We start from the raw sequence: 22,011 nt of genomic DNA on the forward strand, positions 1-22,011 counted from the left end.
GAATCAAACTTTTTTGAAATTGATGCAAGTTTCAATGATTCCCAAATTATTCATTTGCTTAAAAATGACTAATAAAAACACTATGGAATCAATAATACAAATCAGTAATGTGAAAGTCTGTTTAAAAATCTCACTCGATAGAAGTGAACTTCTAGGCTGTTACTGGTTGCAAGATGTTGAAGCATGGAAAGAGACTTTTTCCTACTCCATCCAACCCGATTTCCTTTTCTTTCAAACTGTGCATTGCTTTGCTTGGCCTCCTAGGCATATCACGATTTACGTATACATTAGAGCCAATGAGAATAATTTGAAATAATATTTATTTACACAGATGTCTAAACCTGAGCGTTTGATATGCTCTCGTCCAACAGTCAAACCTATCTCCTTGGTTTTACCGCCTGATTTGATGATTATATATCACTTCCGACACATCCTTCCTTTTATGTTTATTTTTCATAAAAATGATTCTAGTTGATAGTGTCAGTCAGTTGATAGTGCCAGGGCTTCTGCACCACACAACCGCATTATGTTGTTCCGATGGGATTGATGTTAGTCCTCTTGACGACTGTTCAGTTGGCTTTCTGGGTGCAGTGCCATCATCTCGGACCAGCGGATGGGGACTCTAAAACTCCGGCTCCGGATCGGATCCTGAAACATCCACAGGTTCAGGGCATTCAGTCTTGTGCAGGTGGAACAGATTCCTTCTCACAGATCATCTTGGTGGTGAAGGATCTCTGGGTATCTGCTCTGCTCTCGATTCCATCCCACATCTTCATATCTGCCACCCACAGTGTCTCTTACATTCAGCTGCTCCTGAGTGTGGACAACGTGGCGATTATAGTAATTTTTCCTTTACTTCTCAAAGTTCAGTATGAACTTTGATGTTTGAACGTAGATGTTTTGGTGGTTGAGGATTTTCTACGGCATCTACTTTCATCGGGTCCAGCTGGATTCATTTGTGGTCTATCAGATGGCCTAAGAGCCTCACTTTAATGTCGCATAAGACACACTTGTCCTTGTTGTGGGTGGCATTCGCATTATGAAACCGTCAAAGAACTTCTCTAAGATGTCTGTCGTGTTCCTCTTGAGTAACTCCCCCAAACTAAAGTGTTGTCTGTCAGGTTTGTCATAGCTTGGATACCATGTAGGTGGTCTGCTGTGAACCAAGTATTTTCATTGAGTTGTTGAATAAACTTCATTTGGATGCAATGTTCCTTCGACAATAGTGGACAATCAGGGTCCGTGATCACATATACTTTTGCGGATGTAGAGTCTGACTTGCAAGTTAGAGGGCACTCTGAGATTCCGTAGTTCACTGCATAGGAACTCGAAAGATTTCGGTCAGGAGGCTTGCGTTTCGCAGAAATCTATTTTTCTTCCGTCTGTAGAGACTGGCTGAAATTAATGTCACGTCTGCTCCTGAATCTAGCAGGAAGTTGATTTTGACATTTCCAACCAAGATGTCTTCTTTCCAAGTGTCTTAGTGCGATGACACAGATGATATTAAATAGACAAGAAATTACCTCGCTGGCTTCATCCCGACTTTACGCAGCAGTTTCATTTCTACTGCAGATCTGGCCCTGCTTTTCCTTCCTTGATTGTTCTTGGATTGTTAGATTTTGAGCCATGTCTTTCCCATTGATTCCTGTGACCCTGGCCAGATTTCTGTCTAGCTGGGAACTGGTTCAATGAAGGGTTATGTATTCTCTCCTGCTGCTTGTTGGCCCATTTGACCGTATTGTCTTGCTATTGTTGTAGCTTTCTCCAGCGTTACACCTTCCTCCAGCTGAAGTTTTTAGACAATTTTCGGCCGCTGACCCCCACAGCATGAATCATCTGTTATCAGAGAGCTTGATACTTTCATGACTCCTCTAGCACACAGAGAACTGAGATGAACTCCTCCACTGGTTCTCCAGAGTGTTGGAAACAGTTTTTGGACTTGCCCCGCTTGTATTTGACATTTTTCTTTTGCACAAAATGTCCATCAAATGGAGCTATAACCGAATCATGTTTCTCTTGGTCTGCTGTCAACCAGGGTTGGCAAAAAAAACCGTTTTTTTTGAAAAAAAACCAAAAGACTGGGTTTTTTTGGTTTAAACCAGGTTTTTTTGGTTTCGTTTAAATAGTATTAGCATTAAAAACAATGAAATTTCTGAAAAATCATTCAAACTTCTAATAATTAACTAAAATAAAATGGTTATTAACGTAATTAACACTATTCCCATACTAATTATTCAGTAAATATTTCTTACATTTTAACAAAAACAAACTTTTGCAATTTAATTATTTTTTGCTTAACTCAATGGATTACTGTGTGTTTGAAAATTCTTTTAATGTTATTATTAATCATATAGTATATAAAGGTTTTTCTCCAGTTACTTTCAGTATACTTAATTAGGAAGCTATTTTGCAAAAAGTAATAAAAATTAAGTGAATATAATGAAGCATAAATAATGCAGATTAATTAGCAATGATTTACGATATACAGGGGGATTATAACTAAGGTTCTGATTTCAAAACACTGTAAAAAAAGAACGATTGTCAGAATTACTGGAAAATTAACATGAATATTCCTGAAAAAATGCAATTTTATTTGATAAAGGGGAAAAAATACTTAAAAATGTAAAATTAATGACATCATCCAACATGTGGGAAATTTGCTCGCAGAATGGAAACGGTAGCCAGTCATGGCAGAATGATACAGCATTTCACGATTTCATAATTCATGGAAACATCACAAAAAACGAAGTAATTGAACAAATAACTACAACTTACTTAAGAAATGTTAAATATGTTGTCCACTGTGTGTTCTGGATATGAGGTTGAAAGCACAAAAATTCTTGTTCAACAACAGAATCTGAGTATGCCATGGTCATAATGTGGATGTACTTGCAATTCAGCTTTATTAAACCAAACGCCACCCCCCCCCCCCGGTTAATATTCCTGAGGAACTTCTAACGTATAGGGAATGTGCTGGAGATTGCAATTCACCAAAGTTTGCAATCTGACCACTGTTTATAACATTTTGAGGTACCCCCCCACAGCCAGCAGTGGCAAGGGTTAAGGTGCATCCAGTCAAAATGGGTCTTCAGCAGCTGCTTTGATGGTATTGCAATGTGCATCTTGATAGAAGTTCTATCCATACACTGATGCTGTGGAAGTGCCAAAATAATGTGGTTGCACAAAATAGATTATACTGCTGGCCAAGTACAGCATCATCTACTTGCACATTTTGCACTTTTCCCTTTTGCGAAAGAAACTTCCATTGCTTCAGGAGTATCCATGCAAATTTTCAAGTCATTCTGATCAGTACTTATTGTATAGTTTTGGAGAATCAAAGCTTAAACTATAATCACCCTGTATATAGCTGATTATTGTTCATAAATCTATTACTACTATACAGTAGAACCTTGATTAACTGGGCTTAACAGTGTGTGTGTGAAAGTATAAAAAAACCAACTATTGAATGTTAAGACTGGGAGATATACAGTAGGAGATGTGCAACTTCTTATGGGAATGAAAATGTATGTGAGGTAATGTAACTACTAGTACACTAGTCTTTGTCCTTTAAGGACAGCTGCCCCTAGCATGATAATGTCACTACTGTAGCTGCTTCTTTGTGAAGGGAAAAAGAAACCCTGTGAGATAATACACCACTACATTTAGATGTGTGATGCAATCCTTATTCATGAATTTGCTAAAGATAGAGCATCAGAACATAGCCAAAGGTTAGAAAATGTTGCAAGAATGAGAAATTTTGGCTTTTATATATAACTTTAAATAACTAAGATACTACATATGAAAAATACACTGCTGGCCACCGTAAATGCAACACCCTGAAGGAAGCATGCAAATAATATGAAATTTACAACATGCATTAGCGGAGGTGAGATATGCAAATGATTAGAATTTCAGCGCAGATGCACATCACGCGCGCCTGTGGCGCCACTTCAAAGCGCTATTTAAGGCTTGGAGATTTCGACGATTTGAAGTACGGCAATTGTGTTTTTCTTGTGGTTTTTTCAAAAAAACGATCAATTATGCCTCGTAGAAAAGAGTGATCATCTTTTGATCAAGTATCCGAGTTCGACAGAGGAAGGATAGTGGCCTACCGAGATTGTGGATTATCTTTCAGGGAAATCGGTAGTCGTGTTGGACGAAACCAAACAACTGTAATGCGGATATGTGATCGTTGGATGCAGGAGGGTACGACGGACCGACGCGTTCGATCGCATCCACCTCAGTGCACCACTTCACGTGATGACAGGCGTATTGTGCGTATGGCAGTGACGGATCGCTCAGCCACATCACGAACCATAGCACAGCACATTCAGTCTGTACCGCATCATCCAGTGTCTGCGCGTACCATTCGACGCCGTTTACAGCAGAGTGGTCTGTCCGCAAGACGTCCATTGCTTCGTCTACCCTTGATGCAGAACCACATACGTCTCCGCAGCCAATGGTGCGATGAAAGAAGGATGTGGACGGCACAATGGAATGAAATTGTCTTTACTGACGAGTCACGCTTCTGTCTGCAACACCACGATGGTTGGATTCGAGTCTGGAGACACCGTGGAGAGAGGATGCTGAACAGCTGCGTTATGCACCGCCACACTGGTCCTGCACCGGGTATCATGGTATGGCGCGGTATTGGATATCACTCTCGCACTCATCTAGTATGCATTGCCGGTACTTTAAAAAGCCAGCGCTACATCTCCGAGGTGTTGGAGCAGCCATATTTCAACAGGATAATGCGCGACCACACGTGGCACGCATTGTCCAAAGGTTCTTCGTCAATCGCCAGATTGAATTGCTTCCCTGGCCAGCTCGCTCTCCGGATCTTTCGCCGATAGAAAACATGTGGTCCATGGTTGCTCAACGATTGACCCAGATTACATCCCCAGCTGCCAAACCAGATCAACTTTGGCAATGCGTGGAAGCTGCTTGGTCTGCTGTACCCCAAGAACACATCCAAAGTCTCTTTGAATCAATGCCGAGGCATGTGGCAGCGGTGATCTCCAACAATGGCGGCTACTCTGGCTACTGATTTTGGCAGGAACCACACTTCACAGAGGTCTATAAATTTAATCATTTGATGCTTGGTCAACATGTTATCGCAACAATATTTATTTTGTAGATATCTCTTGTCTTTCTCTGTGTTGCAATTTGGGTGGCCAGCAGTGTATTTTAACACTGTATAGAATAGTGTGCCAATACCGAAGAGCAATATTTTTAAATAGCCAATTGTCATTGTATTGAATTTTGAGTCAAGTTTAACACATAGCATGTAAAATTTCAAATAGGTATATAGTATACAGATTTCAAATAATAAATTTCCATGTACATATTTGTCTCCTTGCATTTGGGGAAAATGGGTGGGCACAATGATTGAGTTCCCGGTCATGACAAAATGCAATCATTGTTAAATTTTTACATAAAAATATAATTCATATAAAATATAGTCTTATACAAAAATTTACTTCAGAGAACCATATAAAACCCCTGCCCTGATTGCCTATGGGTGAGGCTTAGGATGCAAAAAGATGCATAATTGAGCCTGTAAATAGGCTGGGGCAACTGAGGCATCGAGCCAAATGGGGCCTTACAAAAAATAGGTATACTTATTTTGCAACCTCTTAAAGGGGGGGGGGGCCCAAGAAGGCATGCTACGACCTTGCCCATGCTCGTTTAGTTTATATAGGCTAATAAATATTTTTTTACTATCATCAAGTATACGTGTCCCCTTCACATCCTGAAGTTGAGTCACTCGGCCGGAATTTTTGGTAAGGACCCAGTTGAAACTGGGTAGCAGAGCTGCCGACATGACATGAAGAAAATATTGAGTTGAAAATCCCTATTCAACATCCCGTACACAGGAGGGGGAATCGTGTGTGGTATTGTGCATATTCGTGAATTATTGGGGTTGAGTAGCTGAACATGGCTCCCTACAAGGGTGGGGCTCACAGGGCCTGGGACAAATACCATTATTTTTGATTTTTTTCATGCTATGAATTCAGTATAGAAGGGCTTGAGAAGATCTTAGTCTAAGGATCCTACTCCAGGATGTGGGCCATAGGAGCTCAAATAGCCTCAGCTCCCAGGTTCCGGCATGTACGGCTCAAGCGTCGTGACAACCCTTATTTACCTCTTTTTCACACTAAATTCACTACAGAGGGGCTCATTTTAACCTGATTTAAGAGCCTGCCAAAGATCACAGCTCAGCAGGAGGAACGGATTTATGAATTTAAATAACAAAAAAATGACAGAAAAAATAACAAACATTGACCATATCTTGGAAAATTTATCATCTGGTTTGATAGCAATCGTTAAATAATGCTTAAGTTTTCTATAAACACTGTTTTTGGCATCAACTATTTGTTCTCTCACGTCTTTATATTTAAAAATTTATATACTAATTTTTAATATTAAAATTTGTTTACAAGCAATAAAATCGCCTATTTTTGCAGCTTGTAACTAATGCCATGCTTTTTCTCTTATGAAATGGCAGTCATCTTTGTTGGCATTCACTGACAGGGAAAATGTGTCGTGTCATATACCGTTCTTGGTCGTTATAAATGGCCATTTGTTATAAATGGCAAGTGCAACTTTATGATGGGGGAAAAATTTGGATTATTTCGAAAGAAACTAATTACATTGGTAAACAAAATTTCACTTTTTTAGTGTTTCTTTGATCAAATATGGTCATTCTTATGGTATTTTCCCCACTGATTCCGAATCTGCTTTCGGAATTTGTGTGTCAGGCATAGTTTTTGAGTAACACGAGTTTAAAATTTTGAAAAACGTATATTTTCGCATTTTAAAATAGCTTAAATTCTAATATTAATTATGTGGTCGTCACTGACATCACCTAGGTTTTCTGGGAAAAAAATTATTATGCGAATGAAGAAAATGTATATTCAGTGACATATCTCAACCAAGAGCTTTATAGTTCTGAAGTAATTCCTCCACAAGTTCCTTATATTTGTCCGTCTTGTTATTTCCAAGAAAGTTCTGGACTACTTTCTTGAATGACTCTCATGCTGGTGTTTCTTGCTCATTTAGGGTGGCATCGTTCATTAATTCTCAAATTTGAGGGCCAACGAATGTCTTCCTTGATTTTAGCGTCACTGACCCGTGGAAATTTGTTTTTTAGAAAGCTAAAACCGTCGCCATTTCAATTCATTCTTTTAACAAAATTTTTCATAGAACATAGAATTTTTCCTTTAACAAAATTTTAGACTTTCTGGGGATCCACCAAGGGCTGACTGACGACATTTTTGGTTCCCGGAACGAGCTGTCTTCTTGGTTGCTGTTGTTTTTTTACATAATGGTTTTGTCTATCTCTGCTGTCCCACAAGCTCAAGAAATAGCAAAATTTGTTGTATTCTAAAACAGAACAAGGGCAATGATTTTCAAATCACCGTGAAAGTGCCAGGCATGTCTTTCATACTGTGCCATCCATAATAAAACTTTCATGTTTTCATATGTCTCCTTCATGTGGGCTCCGTAAGTGATGAGAATGGAGGGGTTTTCGTTACCATTGTGCAAAAGTACTGCTTTCAAGCTGGTTTTAGAGGAATCTATATATAACTTCCACTCTATGGGATTATACTCCTACCCCAATGCAACGTACAGAGCATCGACATCATTGCAATAGACCGTCATCTTTCTTCGAAAAAAGGTGCTGAAATTGCTTTGGTCGAGGAGCAAATACTTGGACAGTTTAGTCAGGAATTCCCTAGAAAGGGTGAAAGGGACTCTTAATTCCCTTGTCCCCATGGCTAGCACATGATCAGAGGTATCTCAAAAGAATCTTGATTCCATAATATTTAGTTTTAATATTCATAATACCCATTATTAGGCTAAAAATGTTAATCTTCTCAGTATAGAATATTAACCCATTAACTGCCAATTTTTTTTTATTTTGGAATTTTTGGCCCGATAAATTATATATATGCACAAAAAGTGCATATATATAAGTGCAAAACCCCCAAATGGGGATCGTGGCCACTAATGGGTTAAGGCTGGTTAGGCTAACCCACAACAATGGAAAATGCGGAAAACTGGTGCCTGATTGACGATTTCTGATGACGGATTCAGAATCAACATCAAAAAATACGTAAGTTACAGTATTCAACGTCCAAGAAAAAAAACTTTGTTTACCAGTGTTATCATATAAGATATTCTCCCTTGAAAAGAAATTCTGTAAAAATGAGAGAAACTATTTTAGAAAAAAAAAAGATATTTTGGCGTTTATTGAGTGAATACATTTTTACTATACCGTTCAGTATCAGACGTATAGAAATTTCCGACCTCTCTTCGTTTCTTGGTATTCATTCGATATCCTGATTTCTGACGATACCGTTGTGCTACTGGGGATATTAGATTTTCATTAAATTAAAATTTCAGTTTTCTTCGTTTTTTCTAGGAAATGTTAACCTCTGGCTCTTGGGAGGAGATCTGTTGAGGGGCGGTATAATATATTGAATTTTTGTCAAATTAAAATTAATTTGTCAGAAAAAAAAATTTCATTTGATAACAGGACATTGCAAAGTAAGGTTCGTTACATCGTTTTTAGGGTTCTCAAGAAATTGCACTCCCAGTATTTATAGGTGGGCAATGACATGCTGATAAAACATAATTTTTGTGACAATACTTATCACTCTATTCTGGGTTTTTAATTTTCAAGAAGTATACAATTTATGAAATTGGGTGATTCTAAGTCACCTTTTTAAAGTTACTAACTTGATATCGTTAGCTGCATGCCAGAAGCACGAATATACAAATTTTTCTTTGTTTATCAGCTGTTTGGATACTTTGTTATGCTATCTAATTTGTGCCTGAAATGCGAATGTGTATCCCTATCGAAACACATTAGAAAACATTTTTAGAAAATAACTTCCATTGAGTAACGGTAAAGTAAACATTTAAATGTCATTTCCCGTGTTTTTTTTTTTTTTTTTTGCAAGAGCATTGCACATTCGCGATTCTGACATGACGGAGCCGACATATTAATTATTGTACAAGTAGAATTTAATAAAATTACATTGTATGATAGATGGTAATTAGTTCAGCTGAATAAAGGCATTTTTTTGTTTTGACATTTTAAATAAAAATGAATTTCTTATTTGGAAATTTTTATTTTGGAGTATCTGTGGCCTCCTCGGGGGTCATGACCCACGGTTTGTGCACCACTGGTCTACAAAGGCAACGGATATCTCAATCTTTCTTTAGAGCTTGTGTGCACTGAAGGGGACCATACATGGGCAGTTGAACCTAATTCAGACCAGAGCTTATATTTGCTGACATTGCCATCAGATGGTGACTTATCTGAGAATAATTTCACACTCCATTATCTGTACCAAGGTTTTTTAACAGCTTTCAGATGCAAAGGGGAATTTAGGAAAGAGAAAATTAAGCTGCTCTTGCGGGGAATCGTACCCACATTCTCTCACTTTCTAGGTGAGCGCCCAAGAATATCTCAATTTTTTTTTTGGGCCAGGATTACACTATAAAAGTTTTACAATTTTTTTTATATAAAACTTGAAAACAATCAATAAACCTATTTGTGAGCAAATGTAATGAACTACGGAAACAAACTTCATGGAAGGTTCACTATACATACTCCCACATTCCACCATGTACCAATTCGTTAGAGGTTCCACAGAAGGATATGGACAAGGTGCATGTCTGGTGTAGTAGCAAATGTAACTGATATGCTTATTGGTTGCAGTTTTCAATTTTTGTAAATTATCTTTTATAAAACTTTCTTAGCGTAATACCAGTGTCAAGCTTGTAGCATCATCCTGATATAAGTCGCCATCTTGTGGCAGTGTCAGCAGTTGTTAGCTTTTGCCTAAATTAGGTCCGACTGTCCATGCACAGTCCCATTCAGTGCATATGAGCTCTAAGGAAAGATTGAGATATTCGTTGTATGTAGTCTATTAATCTAGGGCTCTCTCAACCAGCAAGTAAGAGGTGGGAACGATTTTTCACAAAGGCAGTTGAATTTTCTTTTTTTAATTTCATCTTCGCATCAGCCAGCTGCTATAAACCTTTGTATTGATAGCAGAGAGTGACACCATCCTCGGATGATGATAAGAGTCCTTATGTTTAATCTTGAAAAGAGATTTTTCAGGATTCTTGTAATGTTGCAGCAAATGCTTCATAATACAGTAAAACCTTGATAAGTCATCACCTCATGTTATCGAAAAATTATGATGGCTTAAGCGGAGTGACGACTTATGCCGTCAGTTTCAATGTGTAATATTGTGAAAATCATATAAATTAAAGTAATATAATATTTATTAAAATATGGATCAAAATTACCATGTTAATAAAATTTATAGATTGCAAAAGAAGAAGAAAAATAAATTTTCTGCCTTTTTTGATCTCTTATCACTTAACTCATTATGGTGAAATACACGAGTACACTTTGATTTATACTAGTAATTTTTTAATTTAGACTAATCAGAGCAACTGTTAGAATAGAACAGAACTATTGTGCATTATTTTACGTATTATGAAATTTAATTTTAGGGTTTTAATACATCAGTAGTTCATGATACAGCTACAAGGTAATCTTTCACATATTAATTACAAGGTAATTAGAGTCCCCACTGAGTCCAATTTTGATTTGAGGGGACCTCTGGATAGGAAAAAACACATCAGAAGACCTGAACTTAAAAAAGAATGTGTCGGTTTTTCTACAAAGATATTTTGTTAAAATTTGAAGCCCTAAATTAATGGGGTTCATGCAGAAATCAGGTCTAGCTTGAATAAGTCGCTAATGCTTCAAGAACCTTAGTCGGCAAATGAACTTCCCCAGCGTTACTTTCGTTACTTAAACTGTTCCGTTTCGGTACGCAGACTTTTTTGCTGACTTTGAAGCATAGGACAATGCTGTTAACAAACTTTTTTTTTTAAATTGGGAGCCCTAAACTTTTACATAGTGACGAGTTAACCGAAATTCGCGACAAGTGAACAACGGTTTAATAGCATTGTTGTCTATGAAAGCTCGAAGCACCTGAATAAAACCGATGACTTAACTGGAGTGATGACTTAACAAGGTTTTACTGTATCTCTCTAACCAAATATTTTTTATATCATTAACATTAATTATTTGACAGTCACTTGTTATAAGTGCCCGAGTTGCATGGTGGTAAGATGCTCGTCTACCATCGTGAAGGTTGTTGTCAGGGTCCTGGGTTCGAACCCAAGGGAGGATATAGATAAGATATTTTCCCTAACGAACTCGAGGCGACTACCGACAGACAGCCCCTTCACTTCCAACCCATCTCACTAATGGCAGTAAATTGCAATATAGCAATATGGCCAGAGTTCGTGTTTGGTGAAGTAGTAGTCACTTGTTATAGTGATGCTCTCATGTTCTGTACTTAATATAACAAACTTATTAACTTATTGTACTTAATATAGCAAACTTATTTTACTTAATATAGCAAACTTATTGTACTTAATATAGCAAACTTATTGTACTTAATATAGCAAACTTATTGTACTTAATATAGCAAACTTATTGTACTTAATATAGCAAACTTATTGTACTTAATATAGCAAACTTATTGTACTTAATATAGCAAACTTATTGTACTTAATATAGCAAACTTATTGTACTTAATATAGCAAACTTATTGTACTTAATATAGCAAACTTATTGTACTTAATATAGCAAACTTATTGTACTTAATATAGCAAACTTATTGTACTTAATATAGCAAACTTATTGTACTTAATATAGCAAACTTATTGTACTTAATATAGCAAACTTATTGTACTTAATATAGCAAACTTATTGTACTTAATATAGCAAACTTATTGTACTTAATATAGCAAACTTATTGTACTTAATATAGCAAACTTATTGTACTTAATATAGCAAACTTATTGTACTTAATATAGCAAACTTATTGTACTTAATATAGCAAACTTATTGTACTTAATTAGGGTTATATATCATTGCATCTAATTTGTAGCTTTGTCTCAGAGGTTGGAATAAAAATATGTGTTCAAAAATTATTGAGAAAAAATAAGGTTTTAAAAATGTATAATTAGTGTATAAATGTGAGTAGAGAAATTTTGCATAATTTTTGACATAAATGCTACCTCCTCCATTCCAAGTTATTTTATTTTAGTGTAATTTTCACATGCAGATTTGATTGCCACTGCAATTTAATGATTTTTTTTTTTTTATAATACATCCTTTATATCGGAGTCATTCCTCAGGATAACTGTATTCATCTATTTAAGTTAAAAATTTTCAATCAAACTTTTATTTTTTATTATTACCATAGAAGTTCTTTTTCAGAAAATTCAGAATGTTTTTCTTTTTTTAAAATACAATTGTTGGTTTCTATCGTTTGTTTCCTGATCTGGTTAGCAACTTTTTTTGATATAGTGCATTTTTTATTGTAGTGAACTTAAATATTTCTAATTTGTCTGGAATGTTTGCAAATCTTTTATTTTCAAATAGATTAATATAAAAGTTATGACAGAGCTCAGCATAGAAGATGTTGAAATTGGAACAGCTGACAGAGATCAGGCAACTGCAGGTAAATCTACTGGGTGAGTATCGCCACAAAAAATTGTTTTATAATAGTTTTATTAATTTTTAGCTCATTTAGCTCACTGATTCTCATCACTTCCTTTTTTCAACAGCATGTTTAATCAGGGTTCGTATAGTCCTTGAAAATCCTTGGGAAAAAAAAGTTCATTTTCAAGTCTTTAAAAGGGCTTGAAAAATCATAGCAGTCCTTGAAAAAAATTAAAGCATTTTGAAGTGCTTGAAAAGATTTTTCTGCCTTAAATTTCTTTTTTCCGATTCCCCGTTCCTCTCACACGTTCAACCCATACAAAAAAAGGGAGTGAAGCAATAGCAATGAGTTGCGGGACGTATGGTCATGTAAACCGGAGGTATTTGTCTTTAGTGCTTGTTACCTAAAATCTGACAACAAAACATGATACCGCCACGTGATAGTCGACAACACCGTGTTAGGCAGAACACATACTGGGGAGTGGAACAAAGACAGCGATTTCAAAAGAGAATATACACTGCTGGCCACCCAAATTGCAACACCAAGAAAGACAAGAGATATCGCAACAATATTTATTTTGTAGATAACATGTTGGCCAGGCATCAAATGATTAAATTTATAGACTTCTGTGAAGTGTGGTTCCTGCCAAAATCAGTAGCCAGAGTAGCCGCCATTGTTGGAGATCACCGCTGCCACACGCCTCGGCATTGATTCAAAGAGACTTTGGATGTGTTCTTGGGGTACAGCAGACCAAGCAGCTTCCACGCGTTGCCAAAGTTGATCTGGTGTGGCAACTGGGGATGTAATCTGGGCCAATCGTTGAGCAACCATGGACCACATGTTTTCTATCGGCGAAAGATCCGGAGAGCGAGCTGGCCAGGGAAGCAATTCAATCTGGCGATTGACGAAGAACCTTTGGACAATGCGTGCCACATGTGGTCGCGCATTATCCTGTTGAAATATGGCTGTGGGCAAGCCCTGAAAGTAAGGAAGGACAACTGGCTCCAACACCTCGGAGATGTAGCGCTGGCTTTTTAAAGTACCGGCAATGCGTACTAGAGGAGTGCGAGAGTGATATCCAATACCGCCCCATACCATAACACCCGGTGCAGGACCAGTGTGGCGGTGCATAAGGCAGCTGTTCAGCATCCTCTCTCCACGGTGTCTCCAGACTCGAATCCGACCATCGTGTTGTTCAGACAGAAGCGTGACTCGTCAGTAAAGACAATTTTATTCCATTGTGCCGTCCACATCCTTCTTTCATCGCACCATTGGCGGCGGAGACGTCTGTGGTTCTGCATCAAGGGTAGACGAAGCAATGGACATCTTGCGGACAGACCACTCTGCTGTAAACGGCGTCGAATGGTACGCGCAGACACTGGATGATGCGGTACAGACTGAATGTGCTGTGCTATGGTTCGTGATGTGGCTGAGCAATCCGTCACTGCCATACGCACAATACGCCTGTTATCACGTGAAGTGGTGCACTGAGGTGGATGCGATCGAACACGTCGGTCCGTCGTACCCTCCTGCATCCAACGATCACATATCCGCATTACAGTTGTTTGGTTTCGTCCAACACGACTACCGATTTCCCTAAATAAGTATTACGTCGATGTAAGTCAGCACAAATAAATTTAAATGTATGGGGAGATTTTCATTTCCCAGTGTGAATGAAACTGAAAAATTATTCTATGAAATTCAATATTAAGACTTCTCGATTTAAAATTTAGTGATCAATTATATTTTCCAATGAAGGATATTTGCAGTTGCTGATGAAGCGCTTCGTTCATACATACCTATTTTGACTTCTGTGCGCTATTAATACAGTACCAAAAAGGAAAAACGTTCTAACAGTCCGTTAAGACCGTAAGATAATGACAGACCGTATGAATCCAACTCATAAGGGGCCGTTCAAGTATTACGTAAGCAAATTTTTAGCCATTTTTGACCTTCTCCCCCCACTTGTCAGCAAAATTTCGTCATCAGCTCTGCCCCTCTGAATCCTAACGCATATTGGTGGAATCAGAGACATACACGGGGGGAGGGAGGCATGGGGGCTCGTGCCCCACCCCACCCGATAATCAAAAAATTATTTTTTTAAATTGAAATTTCTGAAGAAAATACCTTTATATATATTTATATATGTGTGTGTGTGTGTGATTATAATCAATTTCTGTCATGAGCGGAGATATGGGGGTGGGGGCATTGCCCCCCCCCCAGCGTCAAAGACGGAGTCGACTGATCTAATGTATGTATATATGAATTGACATCATCACCCCCCCCAGTGATAATGACCATGCCCCTCCCCAGACTTACATGTCTATCTCTGCCTATGATTTCTGTTAATTTCAATGTTATTCGAAGGCTATGAACTCAAAATTTATCTTTAATAAATTCATTGCGACCCACCCTATAAGCCATATAATGATAAATCTCATAAAAGCCCTTGGCCCGCGAACAAAATATGGCCCTGGGGGTTATCTGATGCAGCCTGCCCTCCTCCAACCTAATTTTGTAAAAATGAACTAAGCGGTACATTTACAGATCGCTTAAGTGTCCCGTGGTATAATTCCAGAGCAATTAAGCGGCCCATGGCACATTTTCAGATCAAGTGACAGTTCCAGAACACTTAAGCGATCCGTGACACATTTAGAGATTCCTTGAGTTACATTTGACATAGTTTTAGATCACTTAAGCGGCCTCCAGTGCGGTTCTACATCTATCAAGTTACCCGCAGCACATTATCAGATTATTTAAGTGATCCGAGGCGTATAATTATGGATCACTTGAGTGATGCGTGGCACATTTCCAGATCACTTGGTTCCGTGAAACATTTAAAGGTCACTAAAGTGGCTCTGTAGGGCATTTATCAATAGTGGGGGGGAGGTGTTACTTCAACTCCCCACAAACTATCAAAAGGTTTTCCTCGTTTTTGGTGCACCGAGTAAGATGCCATTAAAAAATATTTCATATTTTCATAAAGGGTGGCTTGTAGGCATTATACAAACCCCCTCCCCCTTGTCATCAAAAGTCAGCAAATTGGAAACCCCCTCCCCCCTGTCGATGCTGACGTAATACTTGAATGGCCCCTAAATTGATTAAAAGGGTTTTAAATTAATGAATTTGTTTGTGTGAATGGCCCCTAAATTGATTAAAAGGGTTTTAAATTAATGAATTTGTTTGTGTAAATTGTTTTAATTACAACTGAATTAAAAAGTAATTGGCTGTTTATTAATTATTTATTAACTTATGAACAAGTAAATTATTGCACACCGGGCCGTAGACTCATTGAATTTGATTCATCGTTTGAAAAAGGTTTAGAACCATTGTTTTAGGAGGATTTTTGGGAACTCTATTATGTCTAGGCCTGCTCATGTCTCACTACTTTCTTGGGATGGATGCCATGCCCTCCCCCTTCCCCCAAAGTTGGTGCTGACAGGGCTCCAGCTCGAGGCAATAACCATTACTTAGCCCATTATTTAGAGGGGTGAAGAAGGGTGGAGGGGTACGAATTCTATTTGGTTTTATTTTTTACATCATAAATTTACTGAACGGTGGGGGAGGAAAATTTTTAATCTAGTTTCTAAACCAACAACCTCTTCACTTCAACATTACAAGGGGGTGCCAAAAGGTGTGCTTGCCCCGTGCTGACCAAGTACCTATCTAGCTGCAACCTTCGTAGAATAGGTCAGTCGTTTCTAAACATTTGGAACTGGTAAATCTCTTTCGTGTAAGTGAAAGGCCCGGCTTCGCAATGCAAATATAAGCCAATGATAGGCATTTTTAAGATAAATCTAATGGTACTACCAGGGATATAACTAGGGGAAGCAAGGTGGTCTGGTGCACCAGGCCAGAGGGGGCACATATTTTACCATCTAACCTCTTCTTCAGCATTATCAAGGGGCGTCAAAATATCCGGGGAGCATGCTTGCCCCGGCTGACCAAGTGTCTAGTTGCGGCCCTGGGTACTACTCTGGTTTAAATAGCTTTCCCGGTCTGGACACCAGGCTCGCGTCCAGCATTCATAGCGAAATTGTTTTGCCCTTTATCTCGAGAAGTTTGCAACATAAATAGACAATATTGGTATTGTCTATTAGCTATTTCAAAGACAAATCCGATGATACCAATATCATTATGTCAGTAGCAATAATTTCCTGACACGGGTACAACAAAAAACGGTGACATGACCGCAGCAAAAATTGCTACCGCAGGGAGTCCCCCATGGAGGGGTTAGTGCACCAACCCCTCGACAAGTATAAAAAAAAACAAGCCTGCCGTTCGGAATCGGCAATAAATTGTAGGTCCGGTCTAATTAGCCCTCGTGTGCAGAAAATGACCGTGGTGCGACAAAAATGATCAAATGATCAGTAGCAATAACGCTGTGTATTGTTTATAAAAGTTTTCTCGGACACGGTCCCGCCCCTTCACAGGAGCAATGGCTGAAATTAACTAAATCCGATAGAGCAGTGATTCCCAACGTGGGCGTTAACGCTCCCTTGGGGGCGATGGAAAGTTCCATGGGGCGGTGGAAGCTACAGGTATAACATAGGATCCTATGGGTTAGGTTGTGTTGGGGGACGATGAGACAAAAAAGGTTGGGAAACTATGCGATAGAGCCTGGTCCGCGTGTTCTTTTTGAAAGAAAGAAAGTACCGACAGCGAGGTTCAAGGCACAAAGAACGTGTTCATATCGAAACTTGCGGCCTTGTCCACGACAAGCAGCCTACCACAATTTTTTTTCCACAGAAATAGAAACCAATGATTTTGAATTAAAACCATTAAGTTCTTTAAAAAAGGGCTATGGCTGGAGGAGAGAGAGGTCATTTTAAAAAAGTTTCAATGAAACGATTTTTGCATTTATACGTCGTTTTGACATATATAAGCGTCCAAACCTCGTTTATATGACGTGTCGTATAAACGAGGTTTCGTTATATTGAAACTGAGCCGCCCCCCCCCCCCCCCAACATTTGAATAACTTACGCCTATGAAGACGCCTACCACTGGCTACAGAAATTTATATAAGCAAACCATTTTATTAATTAGAAATTTATTCAATACGCATATTTTTGAATTGGAAATATATCTGGGGAACATAAAGTTGATGTTTTTAAGTCGTTGCTAAGAAGGTTAAGAACATCTGATTTAAATTTGACTTCAACACACTAGAAAAAAAATTAAAAGGGGTTTAGGTTTGTGGAAAAAACTTCCATGATCTGAATGCCTGAAAATTAACAATGGTGCTGTTTGAAAAGAAGCACCCTATCATTAGATCCAGCCAACTCTGCATTCATAGCAGGTGTTCAGTAGACAATGTGCTGTACTTTTCCATGATAAGATCACAAAAGATGTCCAAGGTCAAGTGATGTTCAAAATACCAAGTAAAAAGGATGTTTCGTGTTATAAGATTATCGCTGATTTCATTTAAAACCAAAAAAACCATCCAATATCATGAATGATATCCAACTAAAAACGTATTGCTATTCACAATTTTAATTTTATTGCTGTCATAGCATGACACACAGTAGGATGTTTTACACGGATAAGAATGCGTATATAGAGTTGTTAAAAATTTGAAAAAATTGTGCTTCAATTTATTTGTTATTTTTTTGTATTGTTATGAACTTCTTATGCTCGACAACATTAAATTGAAATGATTTTTTGTGGATATGAATACAACCGAAAGAAATTTATCAATAATTTCTTAATATCTGAAATAAAGCCCTACAAAATAACACCATAATTTCAAAAAAGTGCAGTGAAACCTCGATGAAACTATACTTGGCGGACCAAGAAAAAATATTGTTGTAGAGGGATTATCGTTATATCAGGAGGCAGCGGTTTAACATTAGAATATAGACATTTCCAAAAAAGATTTGAAGATATCGTTGTAGAAGGATTTATCGTTATATCGAGAATCGTTGTAGCAAGGTTTCAATGTAATAATTTTTATTTATTTTTCTGGCTGGTACTATAAAAAAAAAAATATCGGCTACACACCGAGTCAATAATTGATGGAAGTTGTTTCAGTAAAATTATAATATCAAGTACATAAACAATTAAATTCAGAAAATGTGGTTAAGGGCTAATTACAGCAATTAAAGTCGAACGAACAAATGAAAGTCGAATCAAAACAATAAAAATTTGAAATTAACGATCACAAAAATTTTATTTCTTAATTTCTTATCAATTGCATAAAAAATTACCATAAATTAGTAACAGTAATTTCAATTAATAATTATTGAAATTATTTTTAAAAACAAATCGTTGTAGTAATAAGAAGCCTTTGAAATCTATATTTTTTCCACACAAACGTCAACCGATTTCGATCTGCCAACCGGGAAAAAACTTTGGCCAGGAACATGGAGTTTTGTGCTTCCCCAAAAGTCCACGCACCACGCAAAAGCGTATGAATTTCGCCACGCACTTCCCTTTACACACACAATTCTGAACAAGGCCTTCTTTCGTGCAGAAAAGATCGCGTGCAAGAATGTGTCTCTTTTTAACAACGTACTCTTGATGTGGGGAAGATTGTACATATAAGGGGGCCTTTATTTATTTAAAGTTATATACAAAGCCAAAATTTCTCATTCTTATAAAATTTTCTAACCTTTGGCTACATTCTGATGCTCTATCTTTAGCAAATTCATGAATAAGGATTGCATCACACGTCTAAATGTAGTGGTGTATTATCTCACAGGGTTTCTTTTTCTATTCACAAAGAAGCAGCAACAGTAGTGACACCATCATGCTAGGGGCAGATGGTCCTATAATCCAATAAAGACACCAGCTGTCCTTAAAGGACAAAGACCGGTGTACTAGTAGTTACATTACCTCACACACATTTTCATTTTTTTTCCCATAAGAAGTAGCACATCTTTTACTGTATATCTTCCAGTCTTAATATTCAATAGTTGTTTTTTTTATACTTTCACACTGTTAAGCCCAGTTAATCAAGGTTCTACTGTATAGCAGTAACAGATTTATGAAAAATAATCAGCTATATACAAGGTGGTTATAATTAAAGTTTTGATTCCAAAACTATGCAATAAGTACTGATCAGAATGACTTGAAAATTTCCATGGATACTCCTGAAGCAATGGAAGTTTCTTATGCAAAAGGGAAAAAAGTGCAAAATGTGCAGGTGGATAATGCTGTACTTGGCGAGCAGTATAATCTATTTTGTGCAACCACATCATTTCCGTGCGTCCACAGCATCAGTGTGTGGATAGAACTTCTATCAAGATGCACATTGCAATACCAGCAAAGCAGCTGCTGAAGACCCATTTTGACAGGATGCACCTTAACCCTTGCAACTTCTGGCTGTGGGGTACCTCAAAATATTATAAACAGTGGTCAGATTGCAAACTTTGGTGAATTGCAATCTCCAGCACATCCCCTATATGTTAGAACTTCCTCAGGAATATTAACGTGGGGGCACGTTTGTGCATGTTGTAATCGAGGTGAATTGAAAGTGCATCCACATCATGACTATGGCATACTCTGATCTGATGTTTGACAAGAATTTTTGTGCTTTCAGTCTCATGGCTAGAACACGGTGGATAACATATTTAGCATTTCTTTAGTAAGTTGTAGTTATTTCTTCAATTACTTCATTTTTTTGTGATGTTTCCATGAATTATGAAATCGTGAAATGCTATAATTAAGTTATCATTTTGCCGTGACTGGCTATCGTTTCCATTCTGTGAGCAAATTTCTCACATGTTGGATGATGTCTTTAATTTTAAATTTTTTCCCCTTTACCAAATAAATTTGAATTTTTTCAGGAATATTCATGTCAATTTTCAAGTCATTCTGACAATCGTTCTTTATTTACAGTGTTTTGAAATCAGAACCTTAGTTATAATCACCCTGTATATCGTGAATAATTGCTAATTAATCTGAATTATTTATGCTTCATTAAATACATTATATTCACACCTAATTTTTATTAGTTTTTGCAGAATATCTTCCTAATTAAGTATACTGAAAGTAACTGGAGAAAAACCTTTGTATATTGTATGACTAATAACAACATTAAAAGAATTTTCAAACACAGTAATCCATTGAGTTAAGCAAAAGATAATTAAATTGCAAAAGTTTTTTTTTGTTAAAATGTGAGAAATATTTATTGATTGATTAATATGGGAATAGTGTTAATTACATTAATATATATATTTTTTAATCAATTACTAGAAGTTTGAATGACTTTTTCAAAAATGTTATTGTTTCTAATGTTAATACTATTTGGAACAAAAATACCAGTTTAAACCCAAAAAACCCGGTTTTTTGTTTTTTTTACCAACCCTGCCTGGGATAGATATCATCTGGTTTTTGTGCTTTGCTTGCGCATACATTTTTTAGAAGATTTAGGACCTCCACGTCTCCCACTTGAATATCATTGAGGATTTTGTTACCCCATGCAACACCCATACATTAAATATCAGTTTTTCCTATTAAAACAATGCCAAAAAATCATTGGAAGTATTACACATGCCTGCATTGCCCTCTACTACCAGGGTTGTTTAATTTTTTCTTTTTTTAACCAAGTTGGGTTTTTTTTAAAACCAGTTTGGTTTCACCTGGAATATCATTACCTCTATTAAAAACAGACGTGAAAGAGTCATTGAAAGCACTACACATGCCTGCATTGCTCTCTACCCTAGACCCTCCTATGGATAGGGGGGCCAACTGTTTTCTTACATACATTATTGCTATTTAAAATATGATTTTGTGTCAGAGCCAATGTTATCTGCCAACCCAGATTAACTTCCTTTTTACTATCTCTTCTCTTTCTTTAATGCTCTTCTTTTATCAGTAAACAATGACAGGTCACTTTGTCCCCTTTTATATTCTGTTTGATCTTTTCTTTTCAAGACGTTTATGCACGTTATCCTTGAACCATAGGGGCGCGGTGTACAAACACGCTTTTTTAGAACAAAGTGTATGACGTCGTGCAAAACAGAGGACAGCTTTGTACTAAATTCTTCCCATTGACTTACCACCTCGACTGATTCCAACCGGTCTTTGAATACGTCCGCTAACCTTTCTGTTAAAACATCAAAGTTCCCCAAAAACAAGGAACCAGTTTTTTGTTATCCACCTTACCTGAAGAAAACTTAGAAAAAACTGATGCCACCATTATCACTGGAAGAAAACTCATCCCCCACCGAAACATGTTCAACAAGATACTTGGAACTAGTGAAAACCAAATCCAAAATAGCAGTACCCCTAGTGGCTTCGGATACATGTTGATACAAAAAGTTATCGAGCACCAACTTAAGAAAGTCTCTTTCATACTGATCTCTAAATGAAAGGTTCTCCCAATCAATACCTGGTTATTGAAATCCCCTAGCATGATGACCCTCCTACGCTTACACATGTAGGAAATTTCATCCTGAAATTTGGTGATGTAGTTTGGATCCCTCTTCGGTGGATTGTAACAAACCCCAACAGTAAG

General features: G+C 37.3%; 1 protein-coding gene across 3 annotated transcripts in view; it reads left to right on the forward strand.

The window, feature by feature from the left end:
* Positions 1 to 22,011, forward strand: part of OstDelta (oligosaccharide transferase delta subunit) — a 329,525-nt gene that overhangs the window by 189,869 nt on the left and 117,645 nt on the right. For all 3 annotated transcript variants that reach the window (XM_089236493.1, XM_089236492.1, XM_089236491.1), the window contains exon 11: positions 12,491 to 12,582. In XM_089236493.1, coding sequence (XP_089092619.1) covers positions 12,491 to 12,582 — 92 coding nt within the window. The remainder of the gene's footprint in view (positions 1 to 12,490; positions 12,583 to 22,011) is intronic.

This window comes from Pholcus phalangioides, unplaced genomic scaffold (assembly GCF_987345545.1).
Source record: "Pholcus phalangioides strain wild (caught in Gottingen) unplaced genomic scaffold, Ppha-v1.0 ptg000009l_1, whole genome shotgun sequence".
In the NCBI taxonomy this organism is placed as follows: domain Eukaryota; kingdom Metazoa; phylum Arthropoda; class Arachnida; order Araneae; family Pholcidae; genus Pholcus; species Pholcus phalangioides.